We start from the raw sequence: 18671 nt of genomic DNA on the forward strand, positions 1-18671 counted from the left end.
TCGCTGGGGCGCGGGGGGGGGGGGGGGGGCAAACGGAGAGAGGGTCCTGGTGGACGGGGCGAAACTATTGGCGGCGGGGGGGGGGGGGGGGGGGGGGGAGACACACACGGACACACGCCAGGTGGGGCTGAACCATCCCGGGGCGGGGGGGACACACGGTAGAGGCCTCCAGCAGGGCCCAGGCCCCGGCCGAGGCTTGTCCCACCCGGGGTCGGCGAGAGCGGGGCGGTGGGGGTCCCACACAACCGCGAGAGGGGCCTCGGGCCCCCAGTAGCACCCCGGGGTGGGGTTTGCTGTGAGGGGGGGTCTATCCCCTGAGGGCATCATCCCGCTTGCCCCATGGCGGCCTGGCCTCCCGGGCCGCAGCGAGGCCCCACGGCCACCGCCGGTGCAAAGGCCTTTATTTTCCCAAAACGCGACGGGGGTTACTGGACAGATCCTGCAAACACCACGGGAGGGAGAAAAAGCATCCCGCGGCCAAAGGCTGGAGCAGCCAGCGCTTGCGGGGGGCTACCTGCTGTCACTGGGGGCGAAGGAGGCAGCGAGGCCCAGCCAGAGGCCCCTGGGCAGCCCCGTGTGGGGCTGGAGGCTGGATTTGCACCCGGGCGAGCGCAGGGACAGCATGGTGGGCACCCACCGGGCCCCGCACAGCTCCACCGGAGCCCCCCACGCACCAGCCCTCCGCTCCTGGAGTCACTTTGTTGGCTTTGGCCGACCAACGCCTTCTGGGGGGGGTGAAATCTGCTGCTCCAAAGATCTGAAGCGCTTCAAATCTTTACTGCCGAGGTCCAGGCGGCGTTCGCCAGTGCCCCAGGGCGATGTGTGTGGAGTCTGTGGGGACCTGGTGCAAGGGGGAGCACCCCCGGACACCCCAACGCAAGGGTGCCCCAGCCGCTGCTCGGGTCCTTATGGCTGCTGCTGGTACTGGCCCTCGGTGGCGGTGAAGAAGTCCTCTAGCACGCTCTTCATGTACTCGAAGGTGGGACGTTCCTCGGGCCTCTCCTTCCAGCACTGCATCATCAGTTCGTACAGCTCCTGCGGGCAGTTGTCAGGCTGCGGCATGCGGTAGCCGCGTTCCAGGTTCTGTATCACCTCGGGGTTGGTCATCCCTGCGAGAACAACGCACACGGCACTGAATTTGGGTCACCCCCATATGGCAAGCAGCACCCTACATTTGCAAATCCCCATGGGAAAGCTTCCTTTCCCTTCTACTGCCTCTGAAACCCCCGGTGGCTTTTGGGCCGTGGCTGGCCATGTGCATTGGGAAGCGGTCGAAACCATCGCGGGCTGGCAGGGAAGGAAGCCAGATGGGGCGGCTCCGGGCGTGTGTGCGTGCGGGAGTGCATGCACACACTCCTGGGTGTGCGCTTGCATGCGTGTGCGAGCCTTTCTGCTGCGCAGCTGCTGGGAAATCCTGACCTGGATATGGGATCCGGCCGTAGGTGACGATCTCCGTGAGCAGGATGCCGAACGACCAGACATCGGACTTGATCGTGAACGTCCCGTAATTAATAGCCTCCGGTGCCGTCCACTTAATGGGGAATTTAGCCCCTGAAAAACAGCAGGAGGGGAGAAAATGAAACGTTACGGCTCAGCTGGAAACATCCCGCTCTGTTTAACCTGATGTGACAACCCCAAGTCAGCCTGTCTCTGCTGTACGCCTGGGGACGAGCTGGGTTTGGTGGCAGCCAGCCCCCCCGGCCCCCCACTGCTTGGCTGGCTACAGAGCCCCCGGCACCGGCTGGCACCCCTGCAATGGGCCAGCACGCCTGTTCCTGCAGTAGCCACCAGATAGAGCTGTCACCCCACCAAAAGCAGGGTCGAGTGGGGTATGCAGGGGGGCCCCGCAGCCCCTCTCCGGCTGGGGGGAGAGAGATGGAGACGGGAGAAGGATCTCTGCACCCCCCATCTGCTCCCCTCTCCAGGGGCCGCACGCCGTCCTGCAGCTCCTGGGGCTCTGCGGGGACCCCCGGAAGAGGCCGGGGTGCGTGGGGGTTTCCTCCTCCCGTGGCCCCGAGCTGCGTGCACCCCAAGAGCGGGGTTCAGCGGGGATACGTGCGGGGCCAAGGCGGTGGGGAACGCACCCTCGCGAGCCGTGTACTCGTTGTCCTCGATGAGGCGGGCCAGCCCGAAGTCGGCGATTTTGCAGCACAGGGTGTCCGACACGAGGATGTTGGCAGCCCGCAGGTCGCGGTGGATGTAGTTCTTGGCCTCGATGAAGGCCATGCCTTCGGCGATCTGCGGTTCGGAGTAATCGCAATTAATAACCGCCAGCCCAAGCAGGGCAGCCCCATCTCCAGCCCCGGCAGAGCCCTCCCCGCCAGCAGCCCCGCAGCTCTGTCCCCCCTCACCTGCGCGGCCATGTCCAGCAGTTTGTTGATGCTGAGCTTGACTCCTTCCGAAGTCTTGAGGAAGTCCACGAGGCTACCTGCAATGAAAGCAGCAGGTCTCAGCGGCAGGCGTGGCGTGCTGCCTCCCCTCCCCACGGTGCCTGTTGGGGTTGGGTGTTGCAGCAGCGGGTTCACCGGGGCACCGTCTCCCAGTGCAACACCGAACGTGGGGCAGGGCAGCTCGCAGCCCCCCGAAAGGCAGGTAGGAGTGGATGGGCAGGAGACCACCCTGCCTGCAAGGTCCTTATCCCCTTGCCAGGGCTGACCCCCGAGCTCCCAGCTGGTGGGAGAGCCGTGATGCAAAGGCAGAGCGCGGGGAGGCAAAGGATGCTAAAAGCAGCTCAATAAACAAAAGCCAGCACCGACCGCTGGACGGGAACAGCCAAGAGCCGAAGGGACCACGGGTCTCCACAGCCCCCAGCCACCCCCACCCATGGTGGGCAGCGCCCGGGTGCCCTCACCCTTCTCCATGTACTCCGTGATGATGTAGATGGGCTCCTTCGTCACCACGGCGTAGAGCCGCACCAGCCGCGGGTGCTGCAGGTTCTTCATGAGGTTGGCCTCTGCCAGGAAGGCGCTGGGTGACATGCTGCCCTGCTTCAGGTTTTTGATGGCCACCTTGGTGTGGCCGTTGTAGAAGCCTGCGGAGGGATGGGGCAGAGTGTGACGAGGCAGAGGGACCCCGTGACCGGGCATGGCCGGGGGACGCGTGGCAATAGCAGTGCCAGTGGAGGAGGCAAGCGTGGAGGCTGCTCTGTGGATGTAGAGCATCCCAACCCGAGACTGCACAAGCAAGAGATGTTGGAGATCGCAAAGGTTGGCTGAAGACCAAGCCCAGAGGCAGCGAAGGCTGGTGAGGGACCCTCCCGCCCCGGAGGACTGTTGCAGCAGGGCCGGAGGACTTTCGGGGACAATCACAGCTCCACACGGGCCACCTCCTGGGCAAAAATCTGTAACCGCATTTTAACCCACCAGGCAAATATTTTTACGTGTGGCTTTCAGCCACCAGAAGGAAAGGAAGCTGTTGGTCGCTGGCCTTTGAACAGGGGAGGTGGCTGGGGGAGCCGAGCAGTGATGCCGAAGCCTGGCTCCTGCTGGGTACCCAGAGGGGACTTTGGGGGACGGCCAGCACCCGTGGGAGCGAAAGCAGGGACCCCGCTCTGGGGCTGCGGGACAGGATGGAGGGGCGTGGGGCAGCCCCAGTGCCTTCCCCACCGCGGCACCCAGGGAGCAGGAGGTGCTTTTGTGACTGAGTCGCAGCACGCTCGAGGCCCTGCACTGCCTCTGAGCTCCCAGCGTCGCAGCGGCAGCCACAAGGACCGTTTCCCCTGCGGGGCCACGCACGCCGCTCGCGGGCCCCACGCCAAAGCTGGCAGCTGCTCTCACGGTGAGCAGAGCCCAGCTCGACGAGGACACGGTGCAGGCCCCGTGCACCACGCCTGCACCGGCACACCCGTCCTGGCAGCAGGTGCCTGCCCGGGCAGCGGTGCAAGGGTCCGGGTGGCCAGGGATGGGAGAGGGGGAAAGCTTGGGCTGCTCTGGGTAAACCAGAGCTGCCCCTGGGCTGCTCTAGCTGCTGGTTTTCTCCCTTCTTGTAAAAAGCCAAGGTCCCACGCTTGGGGCTGTGCTGGCTGCTCCATGCGAGACCCCGGCCGGATCCCTCCCTGGGCCGAGGACACCGCAGGGCCCAGCTGATGCTGCCCACACCTCCTCATCTGGGAGGAAGCACCCCGGTTTCACCCTGACTCACCCATCCAGACTTCTCCAAACTGCCCAGCTCCCAGCTTCTCCACCAGCTTCAGCGACTCCCGGGGCACCTCCCACTCGTCCTGCCACCACGGCTTCTGTGGCTTCTGGGTCCGGCAGGGCTTGCCGAGGTGGGTGCACAGCCCGTCAGAGCTGCCTGCAGCGCAGAGCCAGCGTCAATGCAGGCAGAGGGCACGGGGCACCCAGCACAAGCTAATGACTTTGCTGGGGCACGGCTAGCGGCGTGTCCAGCTCATCCCGTCCCGTCCCGTCCCATCCCGTCCCCTGCCCGCAGGCAGGACCAGCCCCTGGACCACTTGTTCCCCCCAGCCCCTGGACGGCACGTACGTGTGTAATACTCCACCAGCTCATGCAAGCTGCTGAAGGTGACGCGCGGGGAGATGTAGTACCCCCCGTTGTCCATGTTGCGGATCTTGTAGTGCTTCACTGTCTCGCCCTGGTTCTGGTCGAAGTCCCTCACCGACAGCGAGTAGGAGCCTGGGGAGACGGGGGTCCGTGTGGGTGTGGGACCCCAACGCTCCTCCCGTGCTTCCCAGCGCCTTTCCCAGTGCCCGCAGCAGGAGGTGGCGGCGGGACCCCTGGGACAGTACCTTTGGAGGTCTCGCTCTCCCGGATGAGGAAGGAGCCGTGCGTGTTGCCCGACGCCAGGAGCTGCCGTTCCGCATCCTTGCGGCTGATGTTTTTGAAGAACCACCTGGGGACACGGGGCAGGGTTAGGGCTGGGGGGGCTCAGGCCACCTTCCCCCACCAGCTCTTCGGGGGATGCTCCTGGCACCTTCCCCCCTTGCCGGCACGGCTCCTACTCAACCCCTACTCACGGCTCAGGCTCCAGACTGTTCACCATGGCCACGAAGTTGTAGGGGATCAAACCCTCCTGGCCGGTAGTGAGCGACTGCGCCTTCCACCACTCCCCACTCCTGCAAGGACACAGCGAGGTGAGACCCTCCCCAGCTTCCAGGACCCCGCACAGACCCCCCGGCAGCACCGGGATGCCGTCCGGGGAGCCGCGGGGTCGTGCCGGCACGGGTGCCGGGACGCCGTTGGCGCTCACTCACTCTTCCAGGATGCGGAGCTTCTCGCCCTTCCGCAGCCCCAGGTCCCCGTCGTGCTTGGGCTCGTAGTTGTACAGGGCCACCACCAGCTTATCTGGTAGGACAAGCGGAGGGACAGGGTGGTGGTGGCCAACTGGGGGGGTGTCCACAGCCACCCCCTGCTGCGGCTGGACCTTACCTTGCAGGGGGGAGCACGGCGGAGACGTGGCCTCGTAGGACACCAGGGGGTCTTGCACCTCGGAGCCATTGCGGATCAGCCTCTGCGAGGGAACGAGGAGCCCCGTGAGCCCTCACCTTCCCGGGGTTTGGCCATCCCGTGGCCACCTCCGGAGGCGTTCGGCCACCAGGACAGGGGGGCTCCGCTCGCCCCCTCCTCACCTGGCGCTTGCTGTCGGGCTCGATGGGGTAATTGCAGTGCTCACAAATATCGATGTTCTCGATCCAGTCCTCGTCGTAGTCCGAGCTGCAGCAGCAGCCCATGGTGGCTGCAGGGGGGCGAGAGGTGGTGAGGGAAGCCTTCGCACCCCCGGCGTCAGCCTTGCTTCTTCTCCCGCTCCAGCACATCCCCATCCCTGCACCCGTCCGTCCGGCTGCCCGCATCGCGTGGCCCGTCCCGCACGCTCCAGGGGATGCCTGTGCTGAACTGAGTCAGGGGATGCCCCTGACTCTCTTGTCACCAGCCGTATTGTCTTCTAATTTTGTTCTGGCTTTGTTAATTAAAAACACTGAAGGCAATTAGTCCCCAGCCTGAGGCTCCCCTTTCCCACCAGCACAGCCTGGCGTTGCCTCCTTCGCCAATTCCTTCCCACCCTGCAGCCCCTGAGCTGATCCCAACGTTCTCCAGCTAGATAACAAGCATCCCATTAGCAATTAATACGTCCCTGTGTGGCCCTGCAACGCGTGTTTTAGGAGGTTTGGCTGGACCAGGCACCTCCCTGGCCCTAAAAGCGGCTCCCTGGGGTCAGAGGCGGATGCGAGTGCTCACCCCCCCACGCTGCATCGCTCACCCCCCCATGCTGCGTCGCCTCCGATTTCCTTTTCCCCCGGGGCTCTCGTTAACCTCCCCCTCACACGTTCGGCCCCATCGCTGTGCTCCTGTTTCTCTTACACCAGGGATGTCCTTTAAACCCCCGTCCCTGCTCAGGGGCCCCTCATCCTCAGCAGCTCACCCTGAAACATCAAGAATCCCCCAACCTCGAGTATCAGCGCTGGTGCCGATGGCCACGGTGACACCAAGCCGGCACAGGGCTGCGTCCCAGGGTCCCTGGCACCACGGCAGCCTGGCAGCGATGCCACAAGCGTCGTGTGGGCTCTGCAAACCACCCGGGCAGCTCTCATCTTCCCACGAAAGCCGAGCGTGGCACGAAGCCGGGAGCCCCGGCAGTGCGTCACGTGGAAACAGTGGCCCACGGCCCTGGAAAAAGCTCTTCCGCAGAATCCCCCACGCCTACACCACCGGGATTTATCTCCACTGAGACCTGGCCCCCAAATCCCCTTTCCAGGCTCTGCCCAGCAGCTTTGGGAGCTCTTTGGGGGCCCCGGTGTGGTTTCCGCAGGCATCAGGTGCCAACGGCAGGGCTGGGAGCCCCACGCCGCTGAAAGCCAGCCCAGGTGTCTCTGCCCCCAGCACCCAAAATCAGCGGCCGCTTTTGGAAACGCCGAGTGGGAGCTCTTATCTGGCAGCGAGGCAGTGCAGCTGCGAGGGTCCCCGTCCCCGCCGTTCCCTGCAGAAAGCCAGGTCCCCGGCAGGCCAGCTGAGCCCCAGGAGCCGCTTTGCTGGGAGATGCTGGCCGCCTGGCACTGCCATCGCCGCTCTCTCCTTGGTTTCCTGCACGGGAGCCATTGCACCGCCGTGTTTTCGCAAGCAGCCACTTAAATCCACCTCCCTCCGTGCTGCCGGGGAGAGCACGGCAGTGGGGGCTTTGTTTGAGTGGGTACCCCCGTGGGCAGCTGGGACGCAGGGAAGAGCCTCGCAGGGGGTCCCCAGGGAGGGTGCAGGGCCCCCAGGGTGCCACCAGCCGCAGCCGTCAGAGCCTGCTGCCAGCCAGAAACCCCCAGCCCGCGCTGCCAGGGCTGGTTTTGGAGAGGTTTTGGCTTTGCCCCCAGCCCTCTCCCTCGGGGACGGCGCGGCTGTTTCGGCATCCACGGCGGGGACATGGGAGCCGTCCCCACAGTGCTGCCCCAGGGTGCCCAGTGCCACAGCGGCCGACGGGAGCAGGCGACGGGCGATTTTGGCAAGGAGAGGGCGGACGAGCGAGCCCCCCTGCCCCGATGCCGTGCAATGCTGCCTTGGGGACTTAAATGCTAAAAACCACCCAGGTGCCTTCAGCTTCCAGTGACACTTATTTGGAAACACACTTTGGCACCCAGAAATGGGCTCAGCCATGCCACGGTGCCCCGATGCAGGCAGCGGGAGCAGGCGAGGCCCCGGCAATGCCCAGGCAGCAGCAAAGCCCATACCCAGCCCCGAGCACAACCCTGGCACTGCAGAGGAGAAGCCCCTGCTCTCCCAGACCCACCTGCAACCCTTCAAATGCCTTTACCAAAGGTGAGTGGTGCCAGGAGATGTTTTTTCCTTCCTGCACGAAGCCGGGGTGGGGAGGGAGGTGCTGCTATTGTGCCTCTTTTTTTTTTTTCCCCTCTTATGAACTCAAGCCACAGCGTAATTTCCACCAAGCAGCCGTTTCACCTGCGCAGTGCGAGGGCCACGCCGGTGAAACGGGGCGTTTGAAGTTGGATTTTGTGACTGCATCTGTGCAACCGAATTTCTCGTACGAAGGCAGCCCGGGAGGGCTGTGTAGGCGACCCTGCCCTGCGCCTCGCCGTGTCCCCGGGGAGGTGTCTGCATGCGTGCATGGGTGTGCACGCGCGTCCTTGCACGGCCACGTACGTGCCTCTCCCCGGCTTTGCTCGGGAGCCTGGCTGGACCCCCCGGCTCTTGCCGGAGGAGCTGCCCCGTGCTGGCCTTTCCACACACGCTTCTTTGGACGGGTCTGGTTGGTTTGTTCACAAGCGTGGGCGGGCGTGAGGAGGGCCGAAGGCTGGGCTGACCCTGTCCCTGATGCTCTTCAAGGCTCACCAGGGTGCCCCGGATGTCCCCGAGCCAGCTGTGACCCAGCTTCCAGGGTCAGCCCCACACCGGCATAGCCTTGCAGAGGCGCGAAGGACCATGGCCCCAAAGCTGCCATCACAGCGGGGAGGTGTCTGCAGTGAGACAGCACCGAAACCAGGCGTATCTCTGTGTCTGAACCCCCCGAACTGGGCAGCGGACCCTGATGGACTGGCACTAAACCACTGCCTGTCCCTAAGCTGCTCTCGCCCACAGCCGGGCAGGCGAGAGCCTGGCACTGGGGACAAAACTCCCTCTTTGCCCTGGAAATGGGGGCTCGGGGAGAGCCCTGTGAGGGGGCCAGTGCTCCCACCCTGGGCAGGACCCCCAGGCGGGCAGAGGGCATTGGGGCAGCGGCTTTCACCCCAACTGGGAGGCCACAGAGGCACGGGGAGCACAGCCCTGCTCCCCCCATCCCTCACCCTGGCACCAGCGCTCACGTCCCCCCGCAGCGACAAGCCCCAACCCCCATTTCCATCCCTCCAAGGGGCAACCTTGGAGAGCGCAACGGGACCCCCCACCCTCCGCAGGCACCCGGCTGGTCCCCAGCTCCCATCCGCAGGGTGCAAACCCTTTCGCCCCCCAGGACCCCATTACCTGTTGGCAGCGAGGCGAGGACCAGCCGCTCTCACACTCCCATGGCAGCAAGAGCGAAGGCGCCGTCCCCGCTCACGTCCTCTCCATCCCCGGCAGGAGCGCAGAGACCCTCTGGGGAGCGGAGACGAGCCCCCCGCACGCGGGCGCGCGCTCGCTGCCACCGCTCGCTCTTGCTCACCGCCTGCCCTGGTTTCCTGCCTCATGAGCAAACTCTAGAGAAGCTGGTTCGCAGTTCGCGCACAACCACAAGAGCTAGTGACAAACCCCAATGGCTTCCTGCCATCCCCAGCACAGAAGGTCCCTGCTCTGGGTGCCCCTGGCCACCAATGGCCAGGGGCTGGGTGGGCAAGGGGATGCTGAGCCCCTCGGCCAGCGGGGGAGCGGGGTCCTGCTGGCTGGGAGATGTGCTGTGAGGGGCCAGTGATGGGCAGGGGTTTGTCACCCGCTGCCCGGGCAGTCCCGGCTAGCTGAGACCCCGGTCCCCTGTACCGTCCCCTCTCCGGTGCTCAGCGTGGGCAGGCTGGCAGCGCTGTGCACCAGCCGCTCCTGACCCCATTGAACCCTACACAGCTTGCTGAACTCATTCTGCACCCCACAGCCCCCGCTTTGGCCGTCACCATCGGGTCACCCCAGAGCCCGGTGCCCCGAGAGCTGCGGTGATAGTGGCTGAAGCCGAGGGGACGCGTTGTGCCCCGTCCAGGCTGCCAGCCCTATGTTTTTGGAGACAGCTCAGAGCAGAGCAACCACAACGCTATTGTCTTGGCTTTTGAGATCAAACATGAAGCCACAGTTACTTGCTGGCTGCTCTGTGGAGGCACGGGCAGGAAGCCCAGCTGTGCTGGGGGGGCTGCAGCAGCTGGGGGGGCACCGCGGCGGTAGCACCAGACGCAGCATCCACCCTAGCAGGGACATTTCCCGGGGACAGCCACGCAGCCCCCTTCCCGTCATGCTTGCCAACGCCACGAGTGCCCCGGGGCAAGGGGTGGTGGGGAGCGCTGCCAGGCCCTGGGATGTGTCACAGCCTCGGGGTGCACATCGGGTTCTCCTCGTGTCCTGCTGCTTCCCTGGGAAGGAGAAGCAGCCCCCAAAATGATCCCTGGATCATCCCACAGCTTCCCCGGGTCATCCCAAATCTTCCCTGGCACCGCTTGCAAAAAGCGTTCTGTGAAAGTCGCGCGCCCAAGCAGCGACTTCTTTTGTAAAGGATTTGGTGTTAATGGAGGAAGGGAAAAAGCCAAAAGCAAACCCCTCTGGTGAGGGCAGCGTTGCCAGCCCCGGCTGGCACTACCCCCGGGGTCCCTCCTGCTCCCGGCACAGCGTTGCAGGGGGTCAGGAGACGGGGCAGGACGGGGGCTGCCAAACCCTGAGCACGGCTCCCAGCACCTCCCAGCCTCAAGCCTCAAAAACAACCTCTCCATTCGCAGCCAGTTCGGTGACGAGCATTTCCTGCAACGGCGCAGCCCGAGCACCCACCCGCTGCCAGGGGCACCCGGGGAGAGGCTGGCAACGAGGTCCCCGAAGCAGAGACGCCGTCTCCCTGGCACGGTGCCGTCCTGCAGCAGAAACCAGTGAGAAGCCGCCCACCCTGCGAACCAGGGTCCCGGGGAGCAGCCGGGGAAGGGGAGATAGCAGCACGGGTCCCTCCGGCCACCCCCGGGTCCCCCACAGCAAAGGCCCGGGAGCCACAACTGCAGGCGCAGGCAGGTGCCCGGGTGCACGCACAAAAGGAAAAAACATCAGCTCTCGCCTTCGCCTCCTTTTATTCCTCCTCAAAGGGCTGCTCCCCACATTTTCCACTGTGGTTGACCCCACCGTCCTTAGGGACAGGGCACTGGGTGCCCCAAAACACCCTATGCCCGATGGGGACAGCGGCATTTCCCATGCCACCATGGCGTGGCATCGCCCCCGGGGCAGGGCTGGCAGCACCACAGCTCAGCGCTGCCTGCCCCGAGGGAGCTCGGCCCCCGCAGCAGCTCCGCAGTCCTCGAGGCATTTTGGGAGGGATCCTTGAGCCCTACCAGGTCCAGATGCACCCACGGGTGCCCGCGAGGCTCCTGTCCGGGCTCGGTGCCAAGCACTCAGCAGGGTCCTGCCGCGCTCAGCAGAGGGAGAACCGTCGGGAGTTGATGTTCATGCGGGTGACACCGATGTGCTTGAGCGGCATGGAGAGCAGGAAGGCGGCCTTGGGCGGGATGTTGCAGAGCAGATCCGAGTCTTCCTCGCAGCCCTCGAGGCCGAAGGTAGCATCATCCAGCATTTCCTTGTGCTGGTGACAGGCCTGCTCCACCTTGAGCCGGTGCAGCTGCGCCCGCAGGCGCATCAGCTGCTGCGCCAGGCGCTGGTCCGCAGCCTGCATCTCCCGCTGCATGGGGAGACGGGCGTCAGGGCCGGAGCGGGACCGGCTGTGGGGTCAGCTGCCCACGTAGCAGGGATGCTGGGGCCGCAGGGCTGGGGCTCGGCCAGGGCACAAACCCACCGGGGACCACATGCACCCGTGGCCCTGGGATCAGCACAGAGCCCCCGCACGCAATCCCGGGGTCGGCACGGGGTCTGTGCCAGGGTCACAGCCCAGAGTCGGCTCAGATGCCCGCGGGTTTGCACCCGCGTGGCTGTTGCTCCCTGTGCCACCCCATGAAAGCCACTGCGGCTGTGCCACACCAATGAAGTCCACCACAGCCGTGCCACCAGCAGAGCAGGCAGCAGAGGGTGACAAGCACAGACCCTGACAGAGCCACGACCCCCGGCGCTGTGCAGGGGACGCGGGCAGAGCTGCGGCACCGCAGAGCCACACGCGCCGCGCAAAAATCCACGTACACCGGCCGTGCTGGGCAAAGGAGCAAAGCACTGTGCCGCGGCTGGAGCACCCCGGCCCCGGCACAGGCTGTCACTGCTGCGTGAGGTCGGGCTGCAAGCGCTCCCTCTGCACAGAGGAACCCCGGGGCCCCGTCCCTGCCTTGGGGCTCAGCCCTTTCCGCCCCTCGTGCCCCCCATCCCACCGGCAGCTACTCACCAGCTCCGTCCTGAGCCACTCCAGAGCCGATTCCACGGTGACAAAGCCGCAGACGCTGCCATCCCGCTCATCCTCAGGGTGCCCCGGGCCCCGCTCTGCCCCGCGTGCCTCCCCGGGGGTCCGGCTACGCCAGGGCTGCCCCCGCACCCGGGCTTCCCACTCCAGGTAGGAGGGTCTCCGCGTCTGTAGCTTCAGCTTGGCCGTCAGCGCCTTCACGCCGTCCAGGCTCTCCTCCTCCCAGGTGGGCTCCTCTTCACCCAGCTCCTTGAACTTCAGGTGGCCGAAGGGCATGGTGGCACCCACCGGAGCCCCCCAAAACCCTTGGGTGACCTCTCTCCCCTCAAAGCCCCCGTGCAAACGGAGCCTGTGCCCCACTGCACCCGCAGGGTGAGGAGCACCCTGGCCACAGACACCCACCCGCTCCCCCCAGCTGCACCCGAGTCCCAGCTAGTTATTCACCCCCAGAACAATAAAGGTTGGGGACGCCCAGGACAATTCTAACGGGCAGGAACTTTCCTTATCCAGAGGAGAGCAAAGGAGGGGGTTGGGGTTTTGTTTGGTGGCGGTTTTATTTTGGGGTTTTTTTTCCTTTTCTTTTCTTTTTTAGCATTATTGTCTCCAGCTGGGAGGAGACTCCCTGTTCCGCGGGAGGAAGCCTTCACCGGGACGTGCTGGCAAGGAGGAGCGGGGATGATTTATCCCCGGGCCCCGCCGCCCTCCTGCACCCGGCCGGGGCCGGGGGGGGCCAAAAAAAGCCCAAGGAAGGAAAAAGAAACCGGCGGGGGCTACGGGGGGGGGGGGGGGACGGGGCGAGGAGCCGGGGGGCAGCTGGGGTCCCGCACCCCGGCCGGGCCGTTAAGGTGGACCCGGGTCAGGATCCGGCCGCTGCCCCCCCCCCGCCCCCCCCGGCGGTGCGAGCGCTGCCCAGGGCGGGTCCGGGAGCAGCGGCGGGGGGTTACGGGTTTGCCTGGGCCCCACGGGCACGGCCTGCCCCGGGGATGGCCCCCCCCATCCCCTCCACCCCCCCCGGAGTCGTCCGCAAAGTCCCTGCGTGCAGCACCCGTGCTGCGCTGCGAGCCCCCGCGTCCCCTCCCACGGGGCCCTGCGTGTCCCCTCGCTCTCGTACCCCACGCGGTGCCCCCCCCCCCCCCGGAGCCCCTCCCGCGCCCCCCGTCCCGGGGAGCGGAGGGCCCCTCCCGGTCGCCCCGGCCCCCGCTGCCCGCCGGCGGAGCCGCCCCGGGGCCGGGCCACCTTAAACCCGACATCCGCTGGGCGCGGAGCCCTGCGCCGAGCCGCCGTCCCCGCCGGCATGGCAGGGCTGTGCGGGGCATCGCCCGCCTCCCTGCTTGCACCCTGAGCTCCCCTGCTTGCACCCCAAGATCCCTGCTTGCACCCCAAGATCTCTGCTTGCACGCTGGCGTCCCCTGCTTATGCCCAGCAGTTCCCTGTTGACACTCCGAGGTCCCCTGTTTGCACCCTAAGATCCCTGCTTGCACCCCACAGTCTTCTGCTTGCACCCTGAGATCCTTGCGTGCACCCCGAGATCCTTGCGTGCACCCCAAGGTCCCCTGCTTGCATCCGGAGATCCTTGCTTGCACCCTGAGGTCCCTGCTTACACCCCAAGATCTCCGCTTGCACGCTGACGTCCCCTGCTTACGCCCGACAGTTCCCTGCTTGCACTCTGAGGTCCCCTGCTTACCCCCCACAGTCCCCTGCTTGCACCCCGACATCTCCACTTGCACCCTGAGGTCCCTGCCTGCTGCTGAGCCCGAGCAGGTAAGCACAGGGGTGGTCGGGGCAGGCAGTGCTGCCAGCCGCTCGCCCTCCTCCTCCTCACCCAGGGCACTCGGCAGCAGCTTCTGCTCCATCCCCGGGCCCGGGGGTGGCTGTGGGTGCAGGCAGAGCCCGAGGGAGCCGGGGTCAGGCTGGTGCCGGGGGTCTGGCAGCGGTCGATGCAGCGCCGTACAGCCCCAGCGCCACAGGCCCCAGCGCGACGGGCCCCACCGCGGGGCAGGAAAGGAGCCAGAGCTGCTCCCTGCGAGGCAGCAGTTACATTTTCACCAGCCACCAAAAATCCTCCCCCTGCAGCGCAGCCAGCGCCGGGCACAGGGTACCCGGCTCAGGGTCTGGGCACTGCCAGGGAGCCCAGAGCCAGCTCAGCCCCCTCTGCCCCGTGCCTCAGTTTCCCCATCTGCAGCGACAGCATTACCAGGGAGGAAACAGGTCATGCTGCCCTGCATTTTGCAGAGAGGAAGCTCCATATGCTATAGGTGACAATGTAAACACGAAGAGGGGGGTGAGGCTATAGGGCCCAGCGTGACGCAGAGGGAAGAGGGGGTTTCCAGGCTGGGCCGTGCCGCTGCAGGATTTCCCCTTTCTCCCTCCAGCCCCGCGGCAGCCGCCGGCGGCAGGTCCCTGTGCCTGGCAGAGGCGGGCTACGCTGGGGCTCGGCGGCTGCCGGCACCGCCATGGAGTTCTCCGAGCTGATCAAGACGGCGACGGTGGAGAGCGTGCTGCTGTCGTGCCCGGGGCTGCCGGCGGTGAAGGGCACCCTGTGCATCACCAGCCACCACCTGCTCCTCTCCTCCTGCCCCGGGGGGGACGCCCAGCCCAGCACCGTGGAGCTCTGGCTGCTCATCCGCAACGTGGACGCTGTGGAGAAGAGGTGGGTCTCTCTCCCCGTGGCCCCGTGCTCCCTTCTCGCAGTGTCACCCCTGCCTTAGCTGGAGGAGATTCCCCGCTGCTCTCCCGGCACCCGCGGCACTGCCCGCCGAGCCTCGGCCCTCCTTTTCCCCGTGGCCCGCGCCAGGGATGCTTGCGGCACCGGGCGTTGACCTCCTCTTCTCCTCTGTGCCTCAGAGTGCAGAATTTAGGCTGGTACCAGCCCCCCCGGACTAACGGCTCCCTGCGAGACACCAGGTTTGGCTTTTAACACTCTCTCGGCTCTGCTAACCCGCCTGGCAGCGCCCGGCTTTGTGCTAACCACCATGGTGCCCGCCAGGCCCCGGGCAGGGTAGGGAGATGGTAGAAATCCCGGCTGCAGACATGTGTGCCACCGGTGCCGGACGAGAGCTAGCGATCCGGCACCCCGCAGCCCTCCCGCTCCATCCCGCTCAGCTCTCCCAGGGGGAGAGGGCAGCTCGGCGCTGTCGTGTGTCTGTCTGCGTGTCTGGCTGTCCGCACGGACCTACAGCCAGCCCTGACCCTCCTCCTGCCTCCCCCAGGCTCGCCGGCTCCTCTGGCACCATCACGCTCCGCTGCAAAGACCTGAAGGTGCTGCAGCTGGAGATCCCGGGCATGGAGGAGTGTCTCAACATCGCCAGCTCCATCGAGGTGAGCTCTCGGGCGGCCGGAGAGCCTGGCCCGAGTTGTGCCGGGGTGCAAAGGGTTGGCAGGAGAAAGCGGCCGCCTGCAGTGTTTGCTCTCGGTCTGTCATTAACGTGGGTAAATACTCCGCTCCCGGCCCGTCTTGGCACAGGGAGCCCACGGGGCTGGTGGTGCCAGCACCCGCCTGCCCAGCCCTCGCTTGCAGCCGGGACGTGGCCAGGAGCGGGGAACAGGGATGGGGTTTGCAGAGGCTGCCCTGGGGACACGGTGGGAACATTCCCGACCGTCTCCGTGCTCCCCACCCATGACCGGCTCCACCTTTGCTCCCGCTCCAGGCCCTCTCCTCGGTGGACTCCGTGATGATGATGTACCCGTTCTTCTACAGACCCGAGAGCCTGAAGCTCGAGGAAGGATGGTACCTTTTCCCCCTCGAGCGGTACTTCCAACAGATCGCCTCGCAGGTGAGCCTGGAGGGGAGAGACCTGACTGGGCTGGGAAGCGACTCCCCCCACCCATGGCGGGAGGCACCCGCGGCAGCCCCCGACCCCGTGTCTTCCCCAGACGAGCCAGTGGCGGCTGAGCGACGTGAACCGGGATTTCACCGCCTGCCCCACGTACCCTCCTGCCGTCATCGTGCCGGCGGCGGTGGACGATGACACCTTGCGGAAGGCTGCCCGTTTCCGGCAGGGTGGGCGATTCCCCGTCCTCAGCTATTATCACCCCAAGAATGGCACTGTGAGTCCATCTCCTCATCTTGTCCTTTGTCCCCTCTCCTGCCGCTGCCAGCCCTTGGGCGAAGGCGGCTCGAAGCCCCCCCATCCTGTGGGGTTCCCTCGGTGCCCCCCAGCTCTCGCTGCTCGCCATCCCTCACCCTGCAGGCGATGCTCCGCAGCAGCCAGCCGCTGACCGGCCCCAACCGAAAGCGCTGCCGCGAGGATGAGACGCTGCTGGGGACGGTCCTGGACGAGGGGGAACGGGGCTTTATCATCGACACGCGGTCGGCCCAGGCGGCAAAGCAGGCTCGGATGACGGGGGGGGGCACAGAGCCCAAGTCCTCCTACCCGCAGTGGAGGAGGCTGCACCGGCCCCTGGAGAGGTGAGGGGCTGTGCTGAGGCCTGGTGCTCTCACGACACAGGTGATCACGCTGCCCTGCCAATGGCATGGGGACCCCAGCCTCCCCCCAAAAAAGACTTGCCAAGCCCCTGACACCACTTTCTGCCCCTCCCAGAGGCCGCCCGCTGCAGGAGAGCTTCATTAAGCTGGTGGAAGCCTGCAACGACACCTCGATCAACATGGACCGGTGGCTGAGCCGGCTGGAGAGCTGCCGCTGGCTAAGCCACGTCAAGGCGGCCCTGAGCACGGCCTGCCTGGCCGCACAGTGCATGGACAGGTAAGGGGGGGCTGCCGCCCTGCGGCCCCCGCTTTTCCCCCTTGCAACGCTCTCAGTGTGGCACAAACCTCGAGCGTCATCCCGGGCTCGCTGGCACAGCCGGCATCGCCCCCACTGTCCGTGCTTGCCCGCAGGGAGGAAGCCAGCGTGCTGGTGCACGGGGCGGAGGGGACGGACACGACGCTGCTGGTGACGGCGCTGGCCCAAGTGATCCTGGACCCGTCCTGCCGCACGCTGGCAGGCTTCCAGGGGCTGCTGGAGCGGGAGTGGATCGAGGTGAGGCCGGCAGTCCTGAGGGGGCTGAGGACCCGAGCCCAGCTGGGCACCCCCTGCTCCCCTTCACCCCTGTTATTCCCCCTCGGGGGGGTCCCGCAGGCCGGCCATCCCTTCCACCTCCGCTGCGCCCGCTCTGCCTACTCCCACGCCCGGCTGAAGCAGGAGGCGCCGCTTTTCCTCCTCTTCCTCGATTGCGTGTGGCAGCTGAGCCGCCAGTTCCCCTTCTCCCTGGAGTTCGGCGAGCGCCTCCTCCTCACCCTCTTCGACAACGCCTACGCCTCCACCTACGGCACCTTCCTCTGCAACAACGAGAAGGAGAGGCGAGTGGGGCGGGAGGTGGGGACACCGCAATGCCGTGGTCACCACCGTGCCCTTGGGGCTGACTCTGCCGTGGCCAGGGCAGGGGCTTACGCCGCCTTCACGCTGCCGGATGGGGCAGAGCGAAGCCCTCCCAGTCACAGCTTGGGTCACGCCTGGCCCCACGACCCCCGGCAGGGACTGAAACGACTCTCGACTCTCCCGTAGGTGCCTGTGTAAAGTGAAGGAGAGCACGCACTCCCTCTGGGCCTGGCTGAACCAGCCCGGGGAGAAGAAGAAGTACCTGAACCCTCTCTACTCGCACAATGCCCTGGTCATCTGGCCCTCCGTCGAGCCCCAGAGCATCCAGCTCTGGCAGGGTAAGCTGGGTCCAGCGCTCCCAAAAACCATCTTCAGCTCCGAGCTGAGCTGGGCGAGGGAAAGCTGCTCTGTTCTCTGAAATAACACGCAGCCCCTTCTCTCCCAGGTTTATTCTTCCGATGGATCCGTGCATCCCACTACCTGGACGAGGCCTGGGCAGAGATCCAGCGGTTAGCGGAGGGCAACGACCCCCCCGTCAAGGAGAGCGCAGGGAATAGGCTGAGCCGGTCCCTCTCTGACCCCGCTGCCTGGACGGAGAATGAAAGATGAACGGCAGCATGGGCAATTCGGTCCCCGTGGGCTGCCGGGCCAAGGTGACACTGCAGCTTTCCGTGGGAAGCGCTGTGCGGGACACGGGCCCCGCGGAGCCCGGAGGACAGCTCTGGGAGGGAGGACAGACTCCCTTTCGCAGCCTCTGGGCTGCACAGACTGAGCTTGTTTCAGTAAAGCGCGCTCTCTCGCAGCCCACGCCTGCTTTTCCGCTCTTACGTAGGGGCAGGAGCAGCCCTGCTCCCTCGCAAGCGGGGCTCCTTCCCGCTCTCTTCCCCAGCAGAATTTCAGCAGCGCTCGCACCTGGACCGCCAGCGGAGCAGAAGGGCAGGAGGTCGATGTGCCCAGCAGCATCGGCCTCTGGCAGCTCCCGCTGCGGCGTGCCTGGCTCGCAGCCCCTGCCCGGCTGCCGGGCACGGTCAGCACAGCAAAAACTAAGCAGCAGAACACACTAAACCCGCAGCACCCTCTCCACAAAGGGCACGCTGGCTGCAGTTTAAGCGTTGCGTCAATCGCTCCGAGCTGGGAGCCAGGCTGGGAAATCTGCCCTTGAACCCAGTTTCGAGGAAGGAAAGAGATACAAACCACCCCTCCAGACAGAGAGACACAGGGCGAGAGGGCTGGAAGGATGAGGATTTGCAACGCAAGCGTACGAGTGCAGGAAATAACTGTTCCGTGAGGAAAGTTGGCTCAGGGTCAGTCCAGCAAATAAACAAAACACCAGAACCGGGCGCGTGTGTGTTATCTGGAAAACAATGACTGGCTGCGGCACTTCCAGCCTGTTGACACTTCGGGGCCGGACCT

The 18671-nt window shown here is 65.9% G+C and overlaps 3 protein-coding genes across 4 annotated transcripts; 1 reads left to right on the forward strand and 2 right to left on the reverse strand.

Moving 5' to 3' along the window:
* Window positions 1–378: 378 nt before the first annotated feature.
* Window positions 379–5689, reverse strand: LCK (LCK proto-oncogene, Src family tyrosine kinase). The gene is made up of 11 exons (XM_075522072.1): window positions 5588–5689; window positions 5213–5469; window positions 4976–5074; window positions 4748–4851; window positions 4485–4634; window positions 4141–4293; window positions 2852–3031; window positions 2352–2428; window positions 2085–2238; window positions 1420–1551; window positions 379–1109 (listed from the first exon to the last, which is right to left on the reverse strand). The coding sequence occupies exons 1-11, from the start codon at window positions 5687–5689 to the stop codon at window positions 907–909; spliced, it is 1611 nt and encodes a 536-aa protein (XP_075378187.1). The 3' UTR covers window positions 379–906.
* Window positions 5690–10664: 4975 nt separating this feature from the next.
* Window positions 10665–13094, reverse strand: FAM167B (family with sequence similarity 167 member B). The gene is made up of 2 exons (XM_075522069.1): window positions 11926–13094; window positions 10665–11277 (listed from the first exon to the last, which is right to left on the reverse strand). Exons 1-2 carry the CDS (start codon window positions 12214–12216, stop codon window positions 11014–11016), a joined length of 555 nt encoding a protein of 184 aa, XP_075378184.1. The 5' UTR covers window positions 12217–13094; the 3' UTR covers window positions 10665–11013.
* On the forward strand, window positions 12954–18065 carry LOC142419262 (myotubularin-related protein 9-like). 2 transcript variants are annotated; one of them, XM_075522066.1, is made up of 12 exons: window positions 12954–13701; window positions 14313–14590; window positions 14785–14844; window positions 15150–15258; window positions 15588–15713; window positions 15814–15987; window positions 16131–16348; window positions 16482–16643; window positions 16778–16919; window positions 17019–17239; window positions 17445–17596; window positions 17704–18065. In XM_075522066.1, the coding sequence occupies exons 2-12, from the start codon at window positions 14394–14396 to the stop codon at window positions 17865–17867; spliced, it is 1725 nt and encodes a 574-aa protein (XP_075378181.1). In that variant the 5' UTR covers window positions 12954–13701; window positions 14313–14393; the 3' UTR covers window positions 17868–18065. The 2 variants fall into 2 exon arrangements, with proteins under 2 accessions (XP_075378181.1, XP_075378182.1); XM_075522067.1 differs by lacking the exon at window positions 14785–14844 and having other exon boundaries at window positions 12956–13701.
* The last annotated feature ends 606 nt before the right edge of the window (window positions 18066–18671 follow it).

The sequence above is a fragment of the Mycteria americana genome, chromosome 21 (genome assembly GCF_035582795.1).
Source record: "Mycteria americana isolate JAX WOST 10 ecotype Jacksonville Zoo and Gardens chromosome 21, USCA_MyAme_1.0, whole genome shotgun sequence".
Classification (NCBI taxonomy): Eukaryota; Metazoa; Chordata; class Aves; order Ciconiiformes; family Ciconiidae; genus Mycteria; species Mycteria americana.

Excerpts from the sequence above, each read along its gene's own strand:
- LCK (XM_075522072.1), bottom strand. The coding sequence starts at position 5,689 with ATGGGCTGCTGCTGCAGCTCGGACTACGACGAGGACTGGATCGAGAAC. Across the intron at positions 4,635-4,747 it reads GGAGAGCGAGACCTCCAAAG|GCTCCTACTCGCTGTCGGTG; the intron begins GTACTGTCCCAG and ends CCGTCTCCCCAG. Across the intron at positions 3,032-4,140 it reads GTTTGGAGAAGTCTGGATGG|GCTTCTACAACGGCCACACC; the intron begins GTGAGTCAGGGT and ends ATCCCTCCGCAG.
- FAM167B (XM_075522069.1), bottom strand. The coding sequence starts at position 12,216 with ATGCCCTTCGGCCACCTGAAGTTCAAGGAGCTGGGTGAAGAGGAGCCC. Across the intron at positions 11,278-11,925 it reads AGTGGCTCAGGACGGAGCTG|CGGGAGATGCAGGCTGCGGA; the intron begins GTGAGTAGCTGC and ends CTCCCCATGCAG.
- LOC142419262 (XM_075522066.1), top strand. The coding sequence starts at position 14,394 with ATGGAGTTCTCCGAGCTGATCAAGACGGCGACGGTGGAGAGCGTGCTG. Across the intron at positions 14,591-14,784 it reads GTGGACGCTGTGGAGAAGAG|AGTGCAGAATTTAGGCTGGT; the intron begins GTGGGTCTCTCT and ends TCTGTGCCTCAG. Across the intron at positions 15,259-15,587 it reads ACATCGCCAGCTCCATCGAG|GCCCTCTCCTCGGTGGACTC; the intron begins GTGAGCTCTCGG and ends CTCCCGCTCCAG.